Below are 18,923 nucleotides of genomic sequence, written 5' to 3'. Positions count from 1 at the left end.
TTACCTGAGTAGCCGAGATTCGTTCACTTCGACCTTGCATTTAAACTGCCGTGTTACAGCGATGGATCCTGGCTCGACTAAGTATGTCAAGTTTCACATACAGAAGAACCATAATGAGATTGGCACTCTTAACACAGTTCAGTCTACAGGACCTAGTTGAAACCATGTAAAAGTCAAAGAGGACGCGGCGACTAGACGATGCTGACCTCATCGTCCTCCCAGAGCTGCTTCTGTGTATAACTGTTGGCTCAAGCTACATTAATGTGATAATTACGTTTTGAATATGGATATTTATCTGACAAATAAACATTGATTCATACAGGAGGCCTTTGTTCATGCCCCAGAGCCTTGTGAGACATTTTATTTATGGATGGGTGCATTTTATTTAACTTATTGGACCGATGCATGCAACACCTGCTGAGTGATGTTAAACAGCTTAAAAGACCAAATAATTTTTTTTTAAATAACTCTGACTGGGTTCGTCTGAAAGAAGAAAGTCATATACACCTAGGATGACTTGAGGGTGAGTAATTTATTGCCTAATTAAAATTTTGGGTGAACTAACCCTTTAAAGCAACGTACCCTGGACGGTTTAACCGGAGTACAAGGAGACTGCAGCTGTCACATGGATCATGCTGTACCTGCACCACTAGCACATGATGCTTCACAAATGGATGATGTACACTCAAATGACGACATTGCAGAACATCAGGAAGTGTGCAGAAATTAACTGTTTGTTGGAGGAGAACAGGAGACTGAAGGAAGAGGATTATTTTAAAGACAATGATGTGAAGGTGAAGTACTTCAGAAGATTTCTGCTTCTGTTTCTTATGTGTTTTTGGTGCCACTTTTTGTCAAATTCTAGACCCTGAATATAAGACGACCGTGTTTTTTTCAGATGTATTTCCAAGAAAAAAACATTTTACAACTATTTTTTCCGGCTGTTACTTGAGTATTTCTAAAGTACGAATATAATGGTTGTTTTAATTCCTTAAACCTTAAATATTGCATGAAAATACTTACAAATTATAAAGACATGAAGCATGAACTTTAAAATGTACTCCTTGGCTGTTATTTCTGAATGAATCTGTCCAATCAGATCTTTTCAATGAATCAGTCGAACTGATTCCCTCACGTGAATCTCGCTTTACCAAGAAGATATCGATCCGCTTCAGTAGTTTTATTTGCAATAGGTCAGTAACTAGTTGGCATGTCGGTTTTTTTCTTTTTTCTATGTGGAGTAGTGGCTCAAATTAAAGCATTCTTTTCAGTTTAAATGTGCTCGCATGAATGGCCTTTACATGGTTATATTGTGTTTGTTTTATTATTATTCTGAGAATAAACAAAGTCTTTCCTCGCCTGAATTGCTCCACAACTTGTAACATTCTAAATCAACATTTGGAGGTGATAAATACTTCTCCGAGCCTATTAATCAACATTTGCATGCTGCCCGCAGGATAACGAAAGGACATCCCTGCCTAATTAATTTACCTGCTTTTATACCTATTTTTATAGTTTTGGTAAGAATAAATTCTAGCGCATTTTAAGTCTCTAACAGAAAGTTCAACAGATTTACTATAGCCTAGGCTACTTGTAATTTTTAAAGGTGCAATAGGAGATCTTGAAAAATGCTAATATTAGCCTGTTAGCTTCGAAAGCATACATCCTACCCTCCCTACAATCGCTATCCAAAGCCACGCCCCCGAATGCATTTACGCTCACAGACCAGAATACCAGACAACTTTACTACAATAGGCTACATCAGCGGTTCCCAATTCCAGACGATGTTCCAAAATGTAGTAAACCCCTGCTCAGGGAGTAGGGAGCAATGAACACGGTGTAGGGATCATATCGATTGGAACACAGTTCATGCACGTTAAACCACTTAACTTAATGATTGCTATCGGGATGTGAAGAGACTTTCAACCAGTATAACAAAAAAATGTTTCTGAAGACAATCATCTATTGCACCTTTAAGACCCGCCTTCGGGTGTGTGTTCCAGTGTTTTGAAATATTTGTTGTCTGAGATATTTGGTATCACAGAGGGGAGTAAACATGAATATTCATACGTTTCGATACGCTCTGAAACGACTCTGAAAATATTAGTACGTTTTCACCGGTTGACAAAAGCTTTTTAACAAGGTAATTACATTACTTTTCGAATTACATTTCATTTCGAACGAAGTTAAACAAGCTTAGAGTATAATTGTTTGTTTGTGCACAAAATGTTATAAATTGTTTGCGGAGTTATATGTTTATTCAATGATTAGAGCCACTGATTTGCCAGAGGTAGCCTACCGTTAGAACAGCTACAAATAAATGGGCCAACAGCTGTTAAATATTTTCTCAATCTTCTGTTTTGCTATTAAAAGTATGTTGTTTGATAAGTATATCATTTAAAGTGTGCAGCCTGTTATAGGCTGGCAAACCTGTGGGAAATGAGAAATGAGGAACAATATAAAGACTCTTGGGAAGTAACAACTTTAAAAAATGTGTCACATGGAAGTGCATGACAGTTTACATCCAGACTGCGGTTCGTGTGGAGAAGCTGTTTGTTTGTATTTAATGTATCTGTTACAAATATAAATGAGGCCACTATTGCACAGATACATGAAGACATGGGTAACTTTAGTTTTAGTTTTTTTAATCCAATGCAGGGAACGGTGGATTGTGTGTATGATGGCCAACATAATGTACTTTATCACTGTGGTGGTGAATCAAATCAAAAGCACAATATTAATAACATGTATTCTATATGATACAAATGTTGACTTATTTGACCAGATTTAAAGTTTTACTACATACTGTTCCTGAAACCTCACTTTCGGAATCAAGATAATCAAAGGTAATCAAACTTAGCATGAGCTAATAAAACATATTTAATGGATAAAAAAAATATAAGATACAATGTTGGTGGATATTCTACTAATATTAAAAACATGGGGATCGTTCTTTAATGACCTATTCTGCAATGGATATAAATTATCTGTTCCCATTGCATTTTGTCCACTAAATGTATTGATGCAGAATTCAATCCAAAGTCAGACGGTGGGTGGTGGTTCAGTACAAGTTCATAAGAGTACAAAGTATATAAAAATACTAAGTATCTTGAAATAAAATTAAATAATAGTAAATATTAAATAAGACGAGTCAGATGAGAAGAAGAAGCTAAACTCTGAATGGGGAGGGTGTGAGCTGAAGTCATGTCTCAGTGTAGATAAGAGACATTGGTCAAATGCCTCTAGCCTTTACAAAAATACCCAGATATCCCTTGCGGTCTAGTTTCGCTTCCTCTTTCTAAAGTCCAGAACGTTTCTACGTCACTGCACATGAGCAGTACTTTCCAAATTCAGTTTTTCAATTCGATCAAGTGTTTACATGTCCTCTCGGTCGGATTACAAAAGTGATTATCCACCCTTTACAATCCGAATGCCACTTCAATCCGACTGACATGTTTACATGTGACTTTTCTATTCTGATTGTGCTTCTAGTCTTATTACAATCGGATTAGTAGTGTCCATGTAAACGCAGCTAATATTCTCCTAATGAATGTTGTTCAGTTGCTTTGACGCGATGTATTTTGTTTAAAGGGCTATATAAATAAAGGTGACTTGACTTGATTTGACTATGCTCCTCCCAGTGACACCGAATATCTCAGACACCGAATATTTGGTGACTTAGGTCTCTGCAGAGCAAAAGTGGTTGTTTCTGACCTTGTGGATGTTTCCAGACTGCTGGGTGTTTTTAAATCATGCAATCAAAATGATCCCCCTTACCCAACCCCACCCCTAAATCTACCATCACTATGACGTCAGCCAATCAGGTATCATGGCCTAAAAACACCATGATCTGGTAACTCCCATTACTTTCCTGCAGACACCTATACTTGGAATATTTCAGGACACCGGCTCCAGCAAGCAAGACAGCAACTAGCAGATAATTAACATTTGAGTTGAAGCAGAGAGCCAGAGCTCTTAAAAATGCCTAAACTTCTTCTTTTTCTGTTTTGTGCTTAAACAGCTGCATAACTATTTTTTCACATGCCAAGAATACACTCTTGCGTAATTATAGTGTGAGGTTTTGAGAACATTAATTGTGAAATACAGTGAGCAACGAGAAATATTTTGCAATGGGACGATTGACTCAGACACTGAAAACAAGAAACTTATCATTTTAAAAAGTAAAGGGAAAAAAAGATAAATCCCATCTGTTATTACCAAACAATAGAATATTCATCACCTCAAGCACCATACAACCCTGATTATGTGGTTTGAGATTTGTTATGTTTTTAAAGAAGTTTCTTATTGTCATCAAGGCTGCATTTATTTGATAAAAAATAAAGCAAAAAAATAAATAAATAATAATAATAATAATAATAATAATAATATATATATATATATATATATATATATATATATATATATATATATATATATATATATATATATATATATATATACATATTGTGAAATATTAACGCAATAATTTTAAATGTTCTATTTTAATAAGCAAAGCTGAATTTTCAGCATCATTTCTCCACACTTCCCTATCACATGATCCTTTTCTTTTTTTTTTCTTTTTTAAAGAAATTAAGACTTTTATTCGGCAAGTATGTGTTAAATGGATAAAAAAAAGTGAAAGTAAAGATTTTTCTATTTTGAATAAATAAATGAAGCAGCACAAGTGTTTCACCACTGATAATAAATCAGCACATTAGAATGATTTCTCAAGGATCACGTGACACTGCGTCATAGCTTAGTTTTGAACGGCATTGCTGTGTATGTTAGAATAAAACTTCTGTTCTTAAAAAAAAAAAGATTTGGGATATTGTAACAAATCACAAACAAATGTTGATTGCATTGGTTAATGTTTTAGTTGACATATTCAACAAGTTTTTGACCGTTTTCCTTTCGCTTTCGTTTCCTCCAAGTGTTTGCGTGCAGACCGAAAACAGTAAAGAAGTGTCATTGCGTCTCGAGACGCGGACGCTGCGCGAGCAGATTTGGAAATAGGCTTCCTCAGGCACCAAGAGAAAGTGTTTTTATAGAGGAAGAGCTGCGCGATGGCGTCTACTTTAGCGCTTCTTCTTCTCCTTTCTGCAGGTTTATTCACGGTAAAAGCTGGTAAGTTAGACAAAATGTTATAAAAAATTTATAAAATAAAATAAAGTAACACGTTAAACTTGTTTTGGGCCGGTTTACCGATGGCTGCCAGGTACAAAAATCATTTATTCAGCGCTTGATTAAACGGTAGCTACTTCACAATGTTAATGTTAATAGCATTTAAATCCTTTCTCTTGATTGTCGCCTTTCTGCTGTTCTTGTGTTTGGTTTTAGGTGATGACTGTAAGAGCTACTTGAACATTAATAACGAGTTCAAGAATTGGATTAACTGCTATGGTCGGGAGCATTGCTGTGGATCCTGTAATCACAGATACTGCTGCTCCTCTGAATATTTTAAGTTATCCGAAAGTGATCAAAACCTCTGCACTTTGTAAGGACCTTTAAGTCAATGCAATTTTCTATAGCTACAGATGTCCGTTAGACACCTAAAGTTTCTTTTTCTACACCCTCATGTCGTAGGCTAAGATTATCTTACACTTTCTGAACACAAAGGACATTTTTCAAATAACCACCTGACTGATTGAATCATCAAAAATTACAACTTTCATGATTGGGTCAGTTTATGGTTTAATTTCCCTCATCATCCATAACTGTGATCTAGTGATAATTCTGTAAACCGAGACACTGACTGTACAAGTGATTTCTACTTTAAAGTGTCCTATACTGTTAATATCAGTTTTTGATCCTAAGCAGATCACGAGCCTAATCAAACATAAAGCCCTATCTTGAAATGTACCTGGCCTGTTCTTATCTCTGGTTTCCGGATCGTGTTGGCTGAGGTTTTTTTTAATCTTTTCTCGCAACTCCCACCATTTCCTACCGAGGCTGTGTTCTATTTGTGATGCATCTTGCAAAATGCATCCCACAGGTTGGTGTGTTACGCTTTTAGCCCTCACTTTGTTCTTTAAAGAACAAACATTTTAAGTCATTGCTTTAAAAAAAAGGTCAACTTGAAGATAAAGCATGATGCAACTTTTTTGAAGGGGTTAACATGGTGGCCTAGGCAAGACAGGACATGACCAAATAAGGGAAAAAAATGCAGAATCCGGATTTGATATTGTATATTTTTAATAGTCCCAGCACAAAGGAAACTAACCACAGCAGTAACCAATGTGTTTTCATTAAACCTGTGTGGTTTAATTAAATTAATAAAAAAATGGCATTTAAATAAATGAAGTGTTAACAAGATTTTAATATATTCATTAGATTTTATAGATTATACTAGTATATGCTAAAGAGCTTTTCTAATGCTTGTTGCTTCATGTTTTTATCTGTCCTTCAGAAGAAACAAAAATATTGTTATTGGCTCATTAATAACGGGGGGTGTGATCCTTATCGCTGTGTTCATCACCTGCTGCGTCTGCCCCTGCTGCTGTATCTATAAAATGTGTAGAACACCCAGACGTAAGTGTTTTAGTGTGAAAGGATTAGTCCACCGAAAACTGAAAACGTGCTCACCCTCAGGCCATCCAAGATGTAGATGGGTTTGTTTTTGGAATGGGAACAGATTTGGAGAAATGTAGCATCACATGACTTGCTCGCCAATGGCTCCTCTGCAGTGAATGGGTGCCGTCAGAATGAGAGTCCTAACAGCTGATGAAAACATCACAATGATCCACAAGTAATCCACACCTCTCCAGTTCATCAATTAATGCCTCACGAAGCAAAAGCTGTGTTCGTTAGAACAAATTTGTCATTAAGGCATTTTTAACTAGTCAAATATCCATAATATTGCTTTATCCAGTAAAAAACTTTCTTTTCTGAATCAGGAGAGAAATACAGACCACAGACCAGGCACCCCTTACAAGCAACAACAGTTATTTTACAGTTATTTTAAATATGGGTTTTGATGTGAGACGCAAAATGAGATGGATTTTACACTAGAGGACGTGTTATTATGGATTTATAATAAAAAAATTAAAATATTAATTGTTTTGTACAAACATGTAGCTTTTTGCTTCACTACATGTTAATTGGTGGATTGGAGTCATGTGGATTACTTGTGTATTATTGTGATGTTTTTTGATGTTGTGATGTTGACTGTCATTCTGATGGCACCCATTCACTACAGAGGATCCATTGGTGAGCAAGTGATGTGATGCTACATTTTTCTACAAATCTGTTCTGATGAAGAAACAAACTCATCTACATCTTAGACAGCCCGAGGGTGAACAAATATTCAGCATATTTTCTTTTTTTGGGTGATCAGTTCCATTACGGGGATTATATATTATATATTATTTAGGGGGCTGGTAAAATTGAATTGTAAATTGATTTCTGTCTTGTTTTTTCCCCCTCAGCTGTGGCAGGAGCTCATGTGACTACAATCTCAAATGCACATTTCATTCAGCAGCAGCCTGTAATGCAGGCGGGCCAGTACCCACAATACCAACCAGTGCCGACTCAACCGGGTTATGGTCAGCCAATGCAGACGGGCCTGTATCAGGGACAGCCATATGCACCAGGACCCCCGCCCTCATATCACGTGGCCAGTAAGAACACCTAGTACTCGACAGACTGAAACCATGTAGTAGTCTTTTCTGGGAAAGTATCAATTTTTTCTGTTTCCAGTGAGTCCTGGATATCCCACTGGTCAGAGTGCATATGACGGAGGCCAGGCCATGTACCCCATGCAGCCGCCAGCCCAGCCGGGGGTCATGTATATGCCTTCAGAAACATTGAATCAGCCGGCCTACAACCCCGCCTACGTGCAGCCACCAAACATCGCTTACTAAAGCGCGACCGTCTGTCAAACTGCTGGACTGTGGAGGTTGACGCATATTTCGCGAAGCAGTCAGAATGTGGCCAAAATAATGTGGATTATACAAAAATAGTGGATGTGTTAGACTCAGGTTATTACTGGTTTTAAATTGAGTTATTTTGCGTTATTACGTTTAGTAATTTCTTTCAGTTTAGTTTTCACTCCGTGGCAAACTGTGGAAAAATGTTTTTGGGAATTGTAAATAAAGCAAAGATTAGTTTTACAAGAAAATACAATTTCAGTCTTTCTACAAGCAATAAGTGAATTGTTTTAATGCAGTTTTAGTTGTTTTTTTTCTACTTTCATATTAATTATTAGATTATTATTTTAAAACTGAACTGAACTGTTACACAATATAAAATGTAAAGTTCTTTCGTTTCAGTTTACGTAACTCTGTTATTGAGTTTTCATATTTTCATTAACAGTGTTACTCATAAATATGATTGTGTAGGGGTTTACATTTCAGATGACAGTGACGGGGATTCCGTTCAAACAAAGTGTCAACAAGTTTTCTATTTTGAGTTTTTTTCCTTTGAGGGTCTAAAAAAATGCAACCGCACTTGAACAACAATGACTGTCACAAAATTTCCACAATCATGTCACGAGTCCCACTGACTTTCTGTAGCAAGTTTAAATGCACATGAAAGATTTAAAGCACAAAATGGCTGTCAAAGTAGGAAAAAAGTGTTGCATTTTTGATAAAGCAACCTTTGTTAAAGCATTATGGGAAACCACTGTCATTCACAGTTCCTTATTGTATTGTTTCAGGTTACACAGTTTTTTTGAGAAGCAGCCTATTTGTTTAACGGCTATACATTTTGTAAATGTTTAACTGCTGTTTTTTATGTTTTTATGCTTGAAAGAAGGGAAAACTATATTTAAAGGATGTCAAACTCAACAAAGTCATCCAAACCTTGAATGTATGGCGCAACCTACTGGTCAAATAAAAAAGAAACAATCTAGTCTAGTGTTTAGTCTTTTTACTTATGCATTTAAATATTATTTTGTATATAGGCTTTTTACTCTTATTATCATAGATTAGTAGATTATTGTTTTGAACATGATGCTATTAACGAATGACAATTGGGATAATTATGGCAATTAACTGAGCAGTTGCAATTGTTTTACAAAATACACTCATCTCTGCAGCAATGAAATATGTAGCACTTTACAATTTACAACCAAATCATATGAAATATCTAATTCATTTAACTTACACTGGAAACATTTGCTACACCTCTGGGCATTTTTTTAGGCATCCAAAACTAACTCATTTACCATGTACCAGAAAGGGAACCTTATTCTCCTTTAAATTATATATTTCAGCTCTGCAATAATGCTATTTCTTATCCTCAAACTGAATCAAAGTCAGCATACATTGAAAATGTACTCAAAATTATTTTGAACAATTCATTAATAAATGTTTATTTGATTTGGATTCTAAATGACATCTCTCTGTTGACATGTGCCACACTTCTTCTTTTGGTGTCTTGTCCCTCATATCTGTTTTGATGACAGAGCAACAGAATGTAAATAACTTACTTTTTTATTAGTAACACAGCACATGGTTGTGAATGACGCAATGTCTTGTGGGTGGCTGATTCACTATGGAAAGTGAGAACTATCTTTCTTTCACTGAACTCTTCACTCCTCTCATTGTAGCCGCCTACTCTTGTCTACTTCCACATCTAAGATTAGCATATGTGAACGCGTTCATTGAGATGAATTAGATCGAAAGAATGAATCATTAATGCTAAAGATTTAATATAGGCACAAATTTGGAAATTCCCACAAGAAGCATGCAACACTACTGAAATGTCCAAATTGAAGCATGACCGGACTATGAGATGTTCCTTTGGGTCATTAGGGTTACTTGCAAATAATTGATAAAAAAAAAGATGCATATTAACTGCAAATGACTTTAAGAATTAAACCAAACGATTAAAGTTGGTTGCTGATTGGATGGAGGCAGATCTGAATGTGATTGGCTGCATCCAAAACTGCATAGTTTCCTACTATATATAGTATAGGCCAAAAACAGTGGTATGTCCAAATTCACAGTATCTATCTACTAAGTACCTGACCAACTTCTGGTAAGATTGTGAAGTATGCATCCAATTGACACTTTATTGGAAGCTACAGTTATAAGATTTTAATTCGAAACTGCAAGGCAAAAAAGTAAATATGCATAAATGAAATATATAAATAATTTATATAAATAAATTCACAATAACGCACGATGTAGAATTTATATAGAGTAAATATTCATTTCATGCCGACTTTAAAGCTGTGGTAGGTAACTTTTGACGCTCTAGCGGTTAATAAACAGAACTGCTTGCGTCTTGCGGAAGAACATCGTAGCCGGAACTACTTCTCTCTGTTTATGTCTATGAAGAATCACAAAGGTACTGGGTTACTCCGCCGCGGTACCCCTGAAGCAATCTAAAATAGTCCGAATATAAACACTTATTATAGGTGCACCCTAGTGATTCAGGACAAGATAAAAACACGGTTTGGAAAATGGATTCATGGTGTACTCGCTTAATATATAAATTTTTCTACATTTTGAACACAAACAAAGTTACGGACCGCACCTCTGATTCAATTGGTTGTTTCTTAACGGGAGCGGATGAATTTCTGCAAATGGACCACTGGGAGGAGCCAGAGGAGCTTGATTTTTCCACAGATTATCTGTCTCATATTTTACTGTCAGGACATAATGACAGGTTTAATAAATATGTAAAAATATATTTTAACAAAAGTTACCTACTGCAGCTTTAAGTGCACTGGAGACTGAAGTCCTGGTGGTTTCACATGGAATTCATCACAGAAATGATTCATGTCTTTAAGGTTGGGAATACTACTTTTAGTTCTGACATATACAATCATGAAAATAAACGGTGAAATGCATTACTAAACTTTCGTTTTCGTTTTATCCATAAAGGCCCCAGTATGGGAGGGGCATTTATGGATTGTGAGATCCACTTTGTGACAGAATTCCGGTCCGTTATTCAGCCACTGAATCCCATTGTTGTGAGTGCAATGTCGTCTGTTGTGTCTTACGCTCGCAAACATTCATCTTTTATCCCGTGTTTACTCTCTAGACGTCACAGGCTTAGCAGTCTCGTGGTTAATATTTAAACCTGTGCTTTCCCTCTTCCTTTACTTTTAAAGCAGTACGTGGGAGCTGAAGGCGACTTCTCAAATTACCACATCCGCAGATTCCGCACAGAGCGAGCTGTTGAACGGAAGAGCGGAGTTATGGCGTCCACCGGCCCAGTTCTTCTGCTCCTGTCTGCGGTTTTATTCACGGCGACATTCGGTAAGTAAATAAAATACCTAAAATAAAGGACTCTTAGGGCTTAAGCTTATTCTTGTTGACGGTTTGTTCTGGTAAAACTACGTCTGCTTAGTATCTGGATCTACAAGCGACATGAAATGCGCTTGCACGTCAAATGTGTGTTTTTAGCACGTAAGCTATATTTTGTTGTTGTTTTTGCTTTGTGCTAAAGCATGACTTTTCTGTGTCATTTGTAATGTTTTTTTTATTTATTTAATGTTTTATGTATAGTTTTAGTACTAGTTTTTAAATGATAAAAAAAAAATTAAGTAAACAAAAAGATTTTGAAAAAGCACGTTTTGAAAAAGGTTCAGCCTTTCGACTTACAAATTTCACCCGTCATTCAGTGTGCTTGAAATTATTCTTTAAAAAAAATTCTACAGCTATTTTTTCAGTGTATTGAACATATAGATATTGTAATCGAAGTATCCAATGCGAATTTTGCACGAGTTTTGTGTAGGCTATGTGAAATGTTTGATCATTTTGAAGTCTTAGGAAGTTTCCGTATATTTGAAATTCATGTGATTCCCTATACCATTCTAAAATAAAATCAGCTCACAAGTGATGCAATACAGTTAATTACTTAATAAATGTAATTATGTGCATAAAACTCAAAAGATGAACGGTCGCAGAAAGTCTGTGCTGCTCATTTACATAAAAGAAAAACAGACAATTATTTACTCTATTAAACTCTTAAAAGCCATAAAAGTACCATTAAAATAATCTAAATGGCTATGTTCCATGTCATATTCCAACTAACTTGGGTTTGGGTGACGTAACATAGAATAATACATTTTAATTTGTGGTTAAACAAGCCTTATAATATATTTTTTTGTGTTTATTTCTTGTCTTTTTGCTTCTGTTTAGCCGATGATGACTGCAAAAGCTACTTTACTAGCAATGGTGAGTTTAGGCCCTCCATAGACTGTCGGTATAATCAATTCTGTTGTGGGACGTGTGATAACCGATACTGCTGCTTCGATCCATGGTCCAAGTTATCCGAAGAGAAACAAGACGACTGTTTTTTGTAAGCAGTTTTACTTCACTCATGTTTGAAAAAAATGTATTTCATAGTTTCATACTAACAAGAGTGCCCCAGCTGCGGGTTACTCTTTCTGTGTAGCTAGAGTCACCAAACTAGGTTTTGGAAATAAAGAGTTTCTAACCATAACACTTATTTTTGTTTGTCCGGACAAACAGATTGTGAAACCATTGGTTGAGTTAATGTCCCAGTGCAGCAATGTTTTGGTAGTGCCAAGGACTATTATTTACATTTTTCAAGGAAATCCATGTTCAGATCTGGATCTAATCGTGATTAGGTCACATATGAACCAATAAAGTGTGTTTCTAATGTGTCTTCTTCATGATCTGTCCTAAAGCAATGAGAATAAGAATGTCGTGGTCGGCGTGACCGTAGCAGGGCTTGTGCTCTTCATCACGATGTTCATCATCTGCTGCGTCTGCCCCTGCTGCTGCCTCTACAAAATGTGCCGAACACCCAGACGTAAGTGTCTACAATTGCAGATTGGATCCATTCTTGTTCATGTTTTCAAATTGAGACATGACGTAATTGTGACGTAATTAAATGTGAAGCCAATTGAAAATATTTGCCAGTTTCTCAAACTGAATCTCACAAAATCCATGTTAATTGCAGCATTATTTCCATGTGAAATACGGTCAAAAATCTCTAATATTATCTGCTATATTAGTCTTGTATACTATACAAACCAAAGTCTAAAGGTCTGAACGTGTTATAGTGAGAATATTTTCATGCAGAATCTATTAAATATTGGGTAAAAATATGACCTGGGCATGTTTTGTCCGTCTGACCCATGTGTAAGACAGGGTACAACACTTTTGCCCAAATTTAGACTTTCTCTGACCGTTTAGCCTATGCTACGAATGCTGGAATGTTTCTGTTGAGAGTGGAAAAACTGAATACTGGAGCATTCTGGGATTCCCCACCCAGTCTGACTCACTGTGTCCGCAGTAACCACAAACAGGGGGAGGAAGCGCCCATGTGCTACAGGAAGAGGCCTGCAGTGCTACAGCCACTGTTAATGATTGTGTCACAAGATTTTCACATGACAGCTTTAAAGTGCACTTAAAGTGCACTACCCCTTTCTTTTAAGTTTATAAAAGTGTGTGCATCATATGAAAGACTCTGTTAAATTCACTGACCTGCTAAAAAAGGCAACCTGTTTATTTGTTTTCTGCTTTAAGCAGCGTTATTTTAGCATCACTGAGATACTATTTTGAAGTCGTTCTTATTCTTACTTTTTTCCACCTTCTGATTTTAAAGTGTCATTTTTATTAGTTTTTAATCTTTATAGTTTTAGATATTTTAGCCCATTTGAAACTAAATGAAAATGAGAATTTTTATAATTAAGTATTTTAGTTTGTTTAACTTAGTAGTTATCTATAGTAACCCTGGCAGGAAATATGCTGTTGGTTTTATGTGAGGTTGCAGAACCGCATTTCTTCACAGGGTGGATTGGTGTTTTTGTCAGTTAACATGAATTATAATCTTTAGGGTTTTTGTCAAGTTATTTATTTACAATTGTGATATAATTAACCTTTTTTAACAATGCTACATGATATAGCCAGTGCCGATATCTGTAGCAGGGTGGCTAATATAACACCAATATTTATCTAACATAAATAGTTATCTAACATAATAAATGGTGTGGCTTCTGCTGCTTATGTGAGAAATCAATCTAGAAGTCTTGAGGTTTTACATTACATTTACATTTAGTCATTTAGCAGATGCTTTTATCCGAAGCGACTTACAAATGAGGACAGTGGAAGCAAGCAAAAACAACAAAAAGAGCTAAGAAATATAATTGCTATAACAGGCCTCAGTTAGCTTAACACAGTACACGTAGCAAGGGCTTTTATATAATATAATAAATGAAAAGAAAATAGAAAGGTTTTGATGCCAGAAGATTTTTTTCAGATTTTATTTTCAATCAAGCAGAGAAAGTCAGTGTGTGCACACTCTTTTATACAGTTTGTCCTAGGGATGCACCGATCCGATACTGAGTATCTGTATCCGCTCCGATACTGATCTGTTGGATCGGGTATTGTTTAGACGAGACCGATCCAAATCCGATATCCTATTGTGAATATACTATTCTGTGTTGTTAAGCTCCACGAAAATGCACCAAAACATTCTAAAGCCTCCAAATGTTCATGCACTGTATTCCAAGTGTTCTGAAGACGTTCCATAGTTTAATGTGAGTTTTAAATTCTAATTCACAAACTCTTCTGCTGCTGTCTGTCATCCTCCATTCGGCATTTAAACTGCGTGTCGTGTTCGGTAACGAGAGTCAAAACAATGAAACTCTCTCCAAGAGCAGAGTAACTGAAGTTTAACACTGTTGAAAGAAAAGGCTCAATAAACTACATGTATTTTTTGGTCAAATATATGTAGCCTTGGTGAGCATAAGAGACTTCTTTTTTTTAGAAACATAAAAAAAAAAAGCATCAGTCTTTCATATAATGTGTATGTTATGCATCGACTGTGAATCCCTCAACCCATTATTCATGTTCGTTTGATTGTTTCTACAGCTGTTATGGGAGCAACAACAACCACTACCGTCGTAAGCTCACAGTATCCTCAGCAGCCTGTTGCTCAGGGAGGTCAGTACCCACCGTACCAGCCCATACCGTCTCAGGCCGGCTACGGTGGCACACCAGCTTATGGAGGACAACCCATGCCTACAGGACCATATCAGGGCCAGCCATATGTAGCGGGACCACCACCCCCATATCAGGAGACCAGTAAGATAATACCACCTTGCACAACACAAAGTTCAGGCAGATGGGCAACATATATAAAATAATCATGATGATTTTGCTGGAAATGCTGTTAATGTTGCAAGATTTTATTTAGCAATAATTTGTCATTATGTAGTTTAGCAATCCTTGGCTGTCTCATGACTCGTGAGTCATGAGTATGACACTTGTTCAGTTCTTTGATTTCAGAAGAGTGTTTCAGTAAATAAGTTCACAGGGATTCATTTGCGTTGACACAAAAAAATGTTGCTTGTGGCACTTTTGATTTATTAAAGGGGTGGTTGATTGTGATTTCACTTTTAACTTTAGTGTGTAATGTTGCTGTTTGAGCATAAACAATATCTGCAAAGTTACGACGCTGAAAGTTCAGAGTAAACAAAGATATAGTATTTTAAAATTAAGGCAGTTTAATGCCTAAATGGGAAAAAAAAGATTTTATAGTCATGTAAATAGTACAGAAAAACAAATGTAATTTTTACATTAAAAGTTCAGGTAAGTATAATAATTATAATATAAAAAGAGTAAATTCTATATAAGTACTCAATTTTAGAAATAAAAATGTATGTTTACAAGGATTCAAGTAAAATATCAAGTTATGATACTGTTGTTCCCATCATGCACTGGGGCATGAATAATTAATAAACTTACACTATTCACTGTTTTAGAGTTGTATTTACACCGTTATGGACGCTTTTGTTGTTGGGTTTAGTATTGTGCCATCATTGTGTATCAGGTACAAAGGTCTCTGTTTATTTGGGTAATAACTCTATTGAGTAGACATATTATCTTTAAAAAGGATCGCAAGCTGTCTGCTTGCTTACTTAGATGTTTGTAAATAAACTACATGCTCTCATAGCATAATTTTTTTTCAGTACTATATTGTTTGAGTAGCCTAAAGTTTACAAACCGTAACTGTGTGAAATTCACTTGAGTATTCTGGATTTAACATAAAATAAAAAATTAGAAATTAAATGTACTTATTTCTAGAGCTGTCGCCACCTAAGGATAATTCTGGTCAACTAGTAGTCATTAATTTTAAGCATTAGTCGACTAAGCGTTTGTTTATTAATAATCCATTTAAATAATTGTAATGAGCCTTTAATTGCTTACATAGCCAAATAAGCACATTCATAAAGCTTGCCACAGCACACCGGCAGAAGTAATGTTTATGAATGTGTCTGGAAAAAAACAGTAAGGAGACTGCATTAATAATATTAATATTTTGATAAACTAGTGCTTTCCTTGTTCTCGGTTTAAGAAGATGAAGTCGGTGACACTGACTCATCGTCTCCACATAAGTTATGCGCCTGGGCACCTAAGTCGTGGTATTGCCAGCCCGAGATTCGAACCCACAACACTGGGGCTAGGAGTCAAACTCTCTAACCACTAGGCCACCAGTTCCCCCAAATTCCCCCAATTCATCGACTCATAGTGAAGCTGTAATTCTGCATGTGTTTCCAGGAGGCCCAGGTTATCCTGTTCCCTACAGTCAGGCCGTTCCCTACAGTCAGGCTGCGTATGATGGCGGGCAGGCCACGTACCCCATTCAACCACCAGTTCAGCCCGGCTTCGCTCACCCACCCCCACCAACAGACTACAGCTCGACTCAACCGGCTTACAACCCCCACTACATGGAGCAACCAAAGACCGGCTACTAAACCACAACCTGGATCGTTGATGGTTACGTAGTTTTATCCTACAATTGCGCAATGTACATCTACTGTTGACAGCATCCTCCAATCGGAGTTGGGAATTAAATGATCGGGATTCGCTATCAATGTGCGCTTGTGTGCTATCATCGTTTTCTTTACACTTAATTTTATATCAATATATTTTTATTTACTCCTGCTATTGTGCGTGACTCCAAGCCATATAATGTTTTCGTTTTGTTAGTCTTTGTCCACCAAGCAAAAGGGAATATGTTTTACCAGCCTCAGACCGTTTCGACTTGAAATGCCATTAAACGCCTTAAATATCACCAGTTTTATTTAACCTGGGAATTTGCACAAAACATTGACACTTAATCAGTTGGTGCATTTGAACAACGCCAGAATGCTGTTTAGATGTTTTCACGATTCACTTAGCATTCAGGTTCATGAATTTGTGAATGTTTGTATAAGTGTCCTCATGCTCAGAGATCCAGAATATGCCTTATTTAATACAGCTTTTGCAGCAAATTTACATGTGGACACCTTAAACACAATGTTCCCACCGTGTGTTTGGGTAATTTTATGGAATTTGGCTTTTGGCTGTTGTAGAAATTCCATGTTTATGAAGGAGGCGTCAACACGTTTTATATGTTTCCCTTGTGAACTCTTTCTTGAAGGTCTGAAAAGCATTTGAATTTGAGGAACAATGGCCTTAATGCGTTCCTGACTGGAAGCCAAATGACTTTAAATAATGTGAAGCACTTATTTTTAACCAATAAAAGCCACTCAAGGTCAGAAAGAGGGTGATATTGTAAGGCGTTTGGCTGCTTTGTTTGATGCTCTGGAAAATGCAGTGACATGCACTCCCATGTTATGAAGTTAGGTCAGAAGGTATCAACAATCTACAGATTCCTGTTGGGTGTGTCAGGTCACATTCTTGGTTTATTAACTGTATTGTATGTTAAAACTAATCAATGTTTTACGTTAAAATGTTCTATGTATGTAATGTTCTAAGCATCTCAATGTTTGCAACCGCAAATAAAGAAAAATTGTGCTGCCATCACTGTTAAATTGTCAGACATTCTCATTTAATATTTTAGGCAGAACATTTGTTTACCTACACAGGGGAAGTTAAGTGGTTTACAGGAAGTGAGTATACTTGTGTGTTGTTGACTAATTTTAATTAAAAACTACATTTTCGTTTCAAGATATTCGAATGATGCATACTCCATGTAGCATCTTGAAATCACACACTTCTTAATTGGTAAATTCATTACCTTATTTTACTAGGCTGCACTCTTGATGATTCTGATTGGTTAATAGCAGGATTCAGCCATTTCCAAATATTTAATAGCCACGCCATTAATCAAACCCCTCAAATGGATACCTGGACATTTATCATTTATTATCTTTTTTAGTGCGGTCTTTGTGCTGTGATGCGGTCAGAAACCAGATAGACGATTGTCCAGGTATCCATTTGAGTTTCATTAGTAGTTCAGATGATTGAAAACAACATTTTCAATAATCTTGCCTTCAAAAGGAAGATTTGATATCGGTCTATCATTTCTCAATATGTTGTTATCAAGATTGCTCTTTTTCAGGAGGACCTGTACAACTGCAGTTTTCAAGCATTTTGAAAAACGAGTCTGTGGAGTGATAATACGGACTTGAATGTAGGACCGGCTTCAGCCGAAACCTTGAAAGGGACTAAGTTTCCATTTCAGGGGATTGATTAATGCCGTGGCTGTTAAATATTTGGAAATGGCTGAATCCTGCTATTTACATTTACATTACATTTATTCATCCAGAACTTGTTGTGTCAGAGCAGAACAACAGATGACAGTCGTCTACATAAAAGTGGAACCTTGCATTTTCAATATTAACTTCTAGACTTTATATTATATTTATATATATATTAAATAATAATGGCCCCAATACAAATCCTTGGGGGACTCCCGTACCCACATTAAGTCTGATTTAATTCCTTCCACTTGCAAACACTGAATACTTTTCTACAGTAACGCACTTTACAATGGAAGTCTATTTTCAGTAATACAAAAATAATGAAAATTCCACAGGTGATATAGAATTAATTCTTTAATTTGGATCATTGGTCTCAGTTTTTAAAAGAATAACAAAAATCTGAGTAGACAAGTTGAAAATAATGTTTCTGAGCGGAAAAACTGACTTTGTGTTCGATCATTATGACCCCGTATCGTTTTCCATGTCTTCAACTTACTTCGTTTCAAAT

General features: G+C 36.2%; 2 protein-coding genes across 3 annotated transcripts; both read left to right on the top strand.

Annotated features, from left to right (window-relative positions):
• The first annotated feature begins 4,957 nt into the window (after positions 1 to 4,957).
• On the top strand, positions 4,958 to 8,847 carry LOC127986864 (protein shisa-5). The gene is made up of 5 exons (XM_052589124.1): positions 4,958 to 5,124; positions 5,338 to 5,494; positions 6,407 to 6,528; positions 7,425 to 7,616; positions 7,696 to 8,847. Exons 1-5 carry the CDS (start codon positions 5,064 to 5,066, stop codon positions 7,857 to 7,859), a joined length of 696 nt encoding a protein of 231 aa, XP_052445084.1. The 5' UTR covers positions 4,958 to 5,063; the 3' UTR covers positions 7,860 to 8,847.
• A 1,975-nt stretch (positions 8,848 to 10,822) lies between these two features.
• Positions 10,823 to 17,735, top strand: LOC127987991 (protein shisa-5). 2 transcript variants are annotated; one of them, XM_052590465.1, is made up of 6 exons: positions 10,823 to 10,918; positions 11,063 to 11,207; positions 12,093 to 12,252; positions 12,605 to 12,729; positions 14,796 to 15,008; positions 16,485 to 17,735. In XM_052590465.1, the coding sequence occupies exons 1-6, from the start codon at positions 10,838 to 10,840 to the stop codon at positions 16,679 to 16,681; spliced, it is 921 nt and encodes a 306-aa protein (XP_052446425.1). In that variant the 5' UTR covers positions 10,823 to 10,837; the 3' UTR covers positions 16,682 to 17,735. The 2 variants fall into 2 exon arrangements, with proteins under 2 accessions (XP_052446425.1, XP_052446424.1); XM_052590464.1 differs by having other exon boundaries at positions 11,060 to 11,207.
• The last annotated feature ends 1,188 nt before the right edge of the window (positions 17,736 to 18,923 follow it).

The sequence above is a fragment of the Carassius gibelio genome, chromosome B22 (genome assembly GCF_023724105.1).
Source record: "Carassius gibelio isolate Cgi1373 ecotype wild population from Czech Republic chromosome B22, carGib1.2-hapl.c, whole genome shotgun sequence".
Classification (NCBI taxonomy): domain Eukaryota; kingdom Metazoa; phylum Chordata; class Actinopteri; order Cypriniformes; family Cyprinidae; genus Carassius; species Carassius gibelio.
The sequence above is the reverse complement of the archived record's forward strand: the minus strand, read 5'-3'. Positions and strand labels throughout refer to the sequence as shown.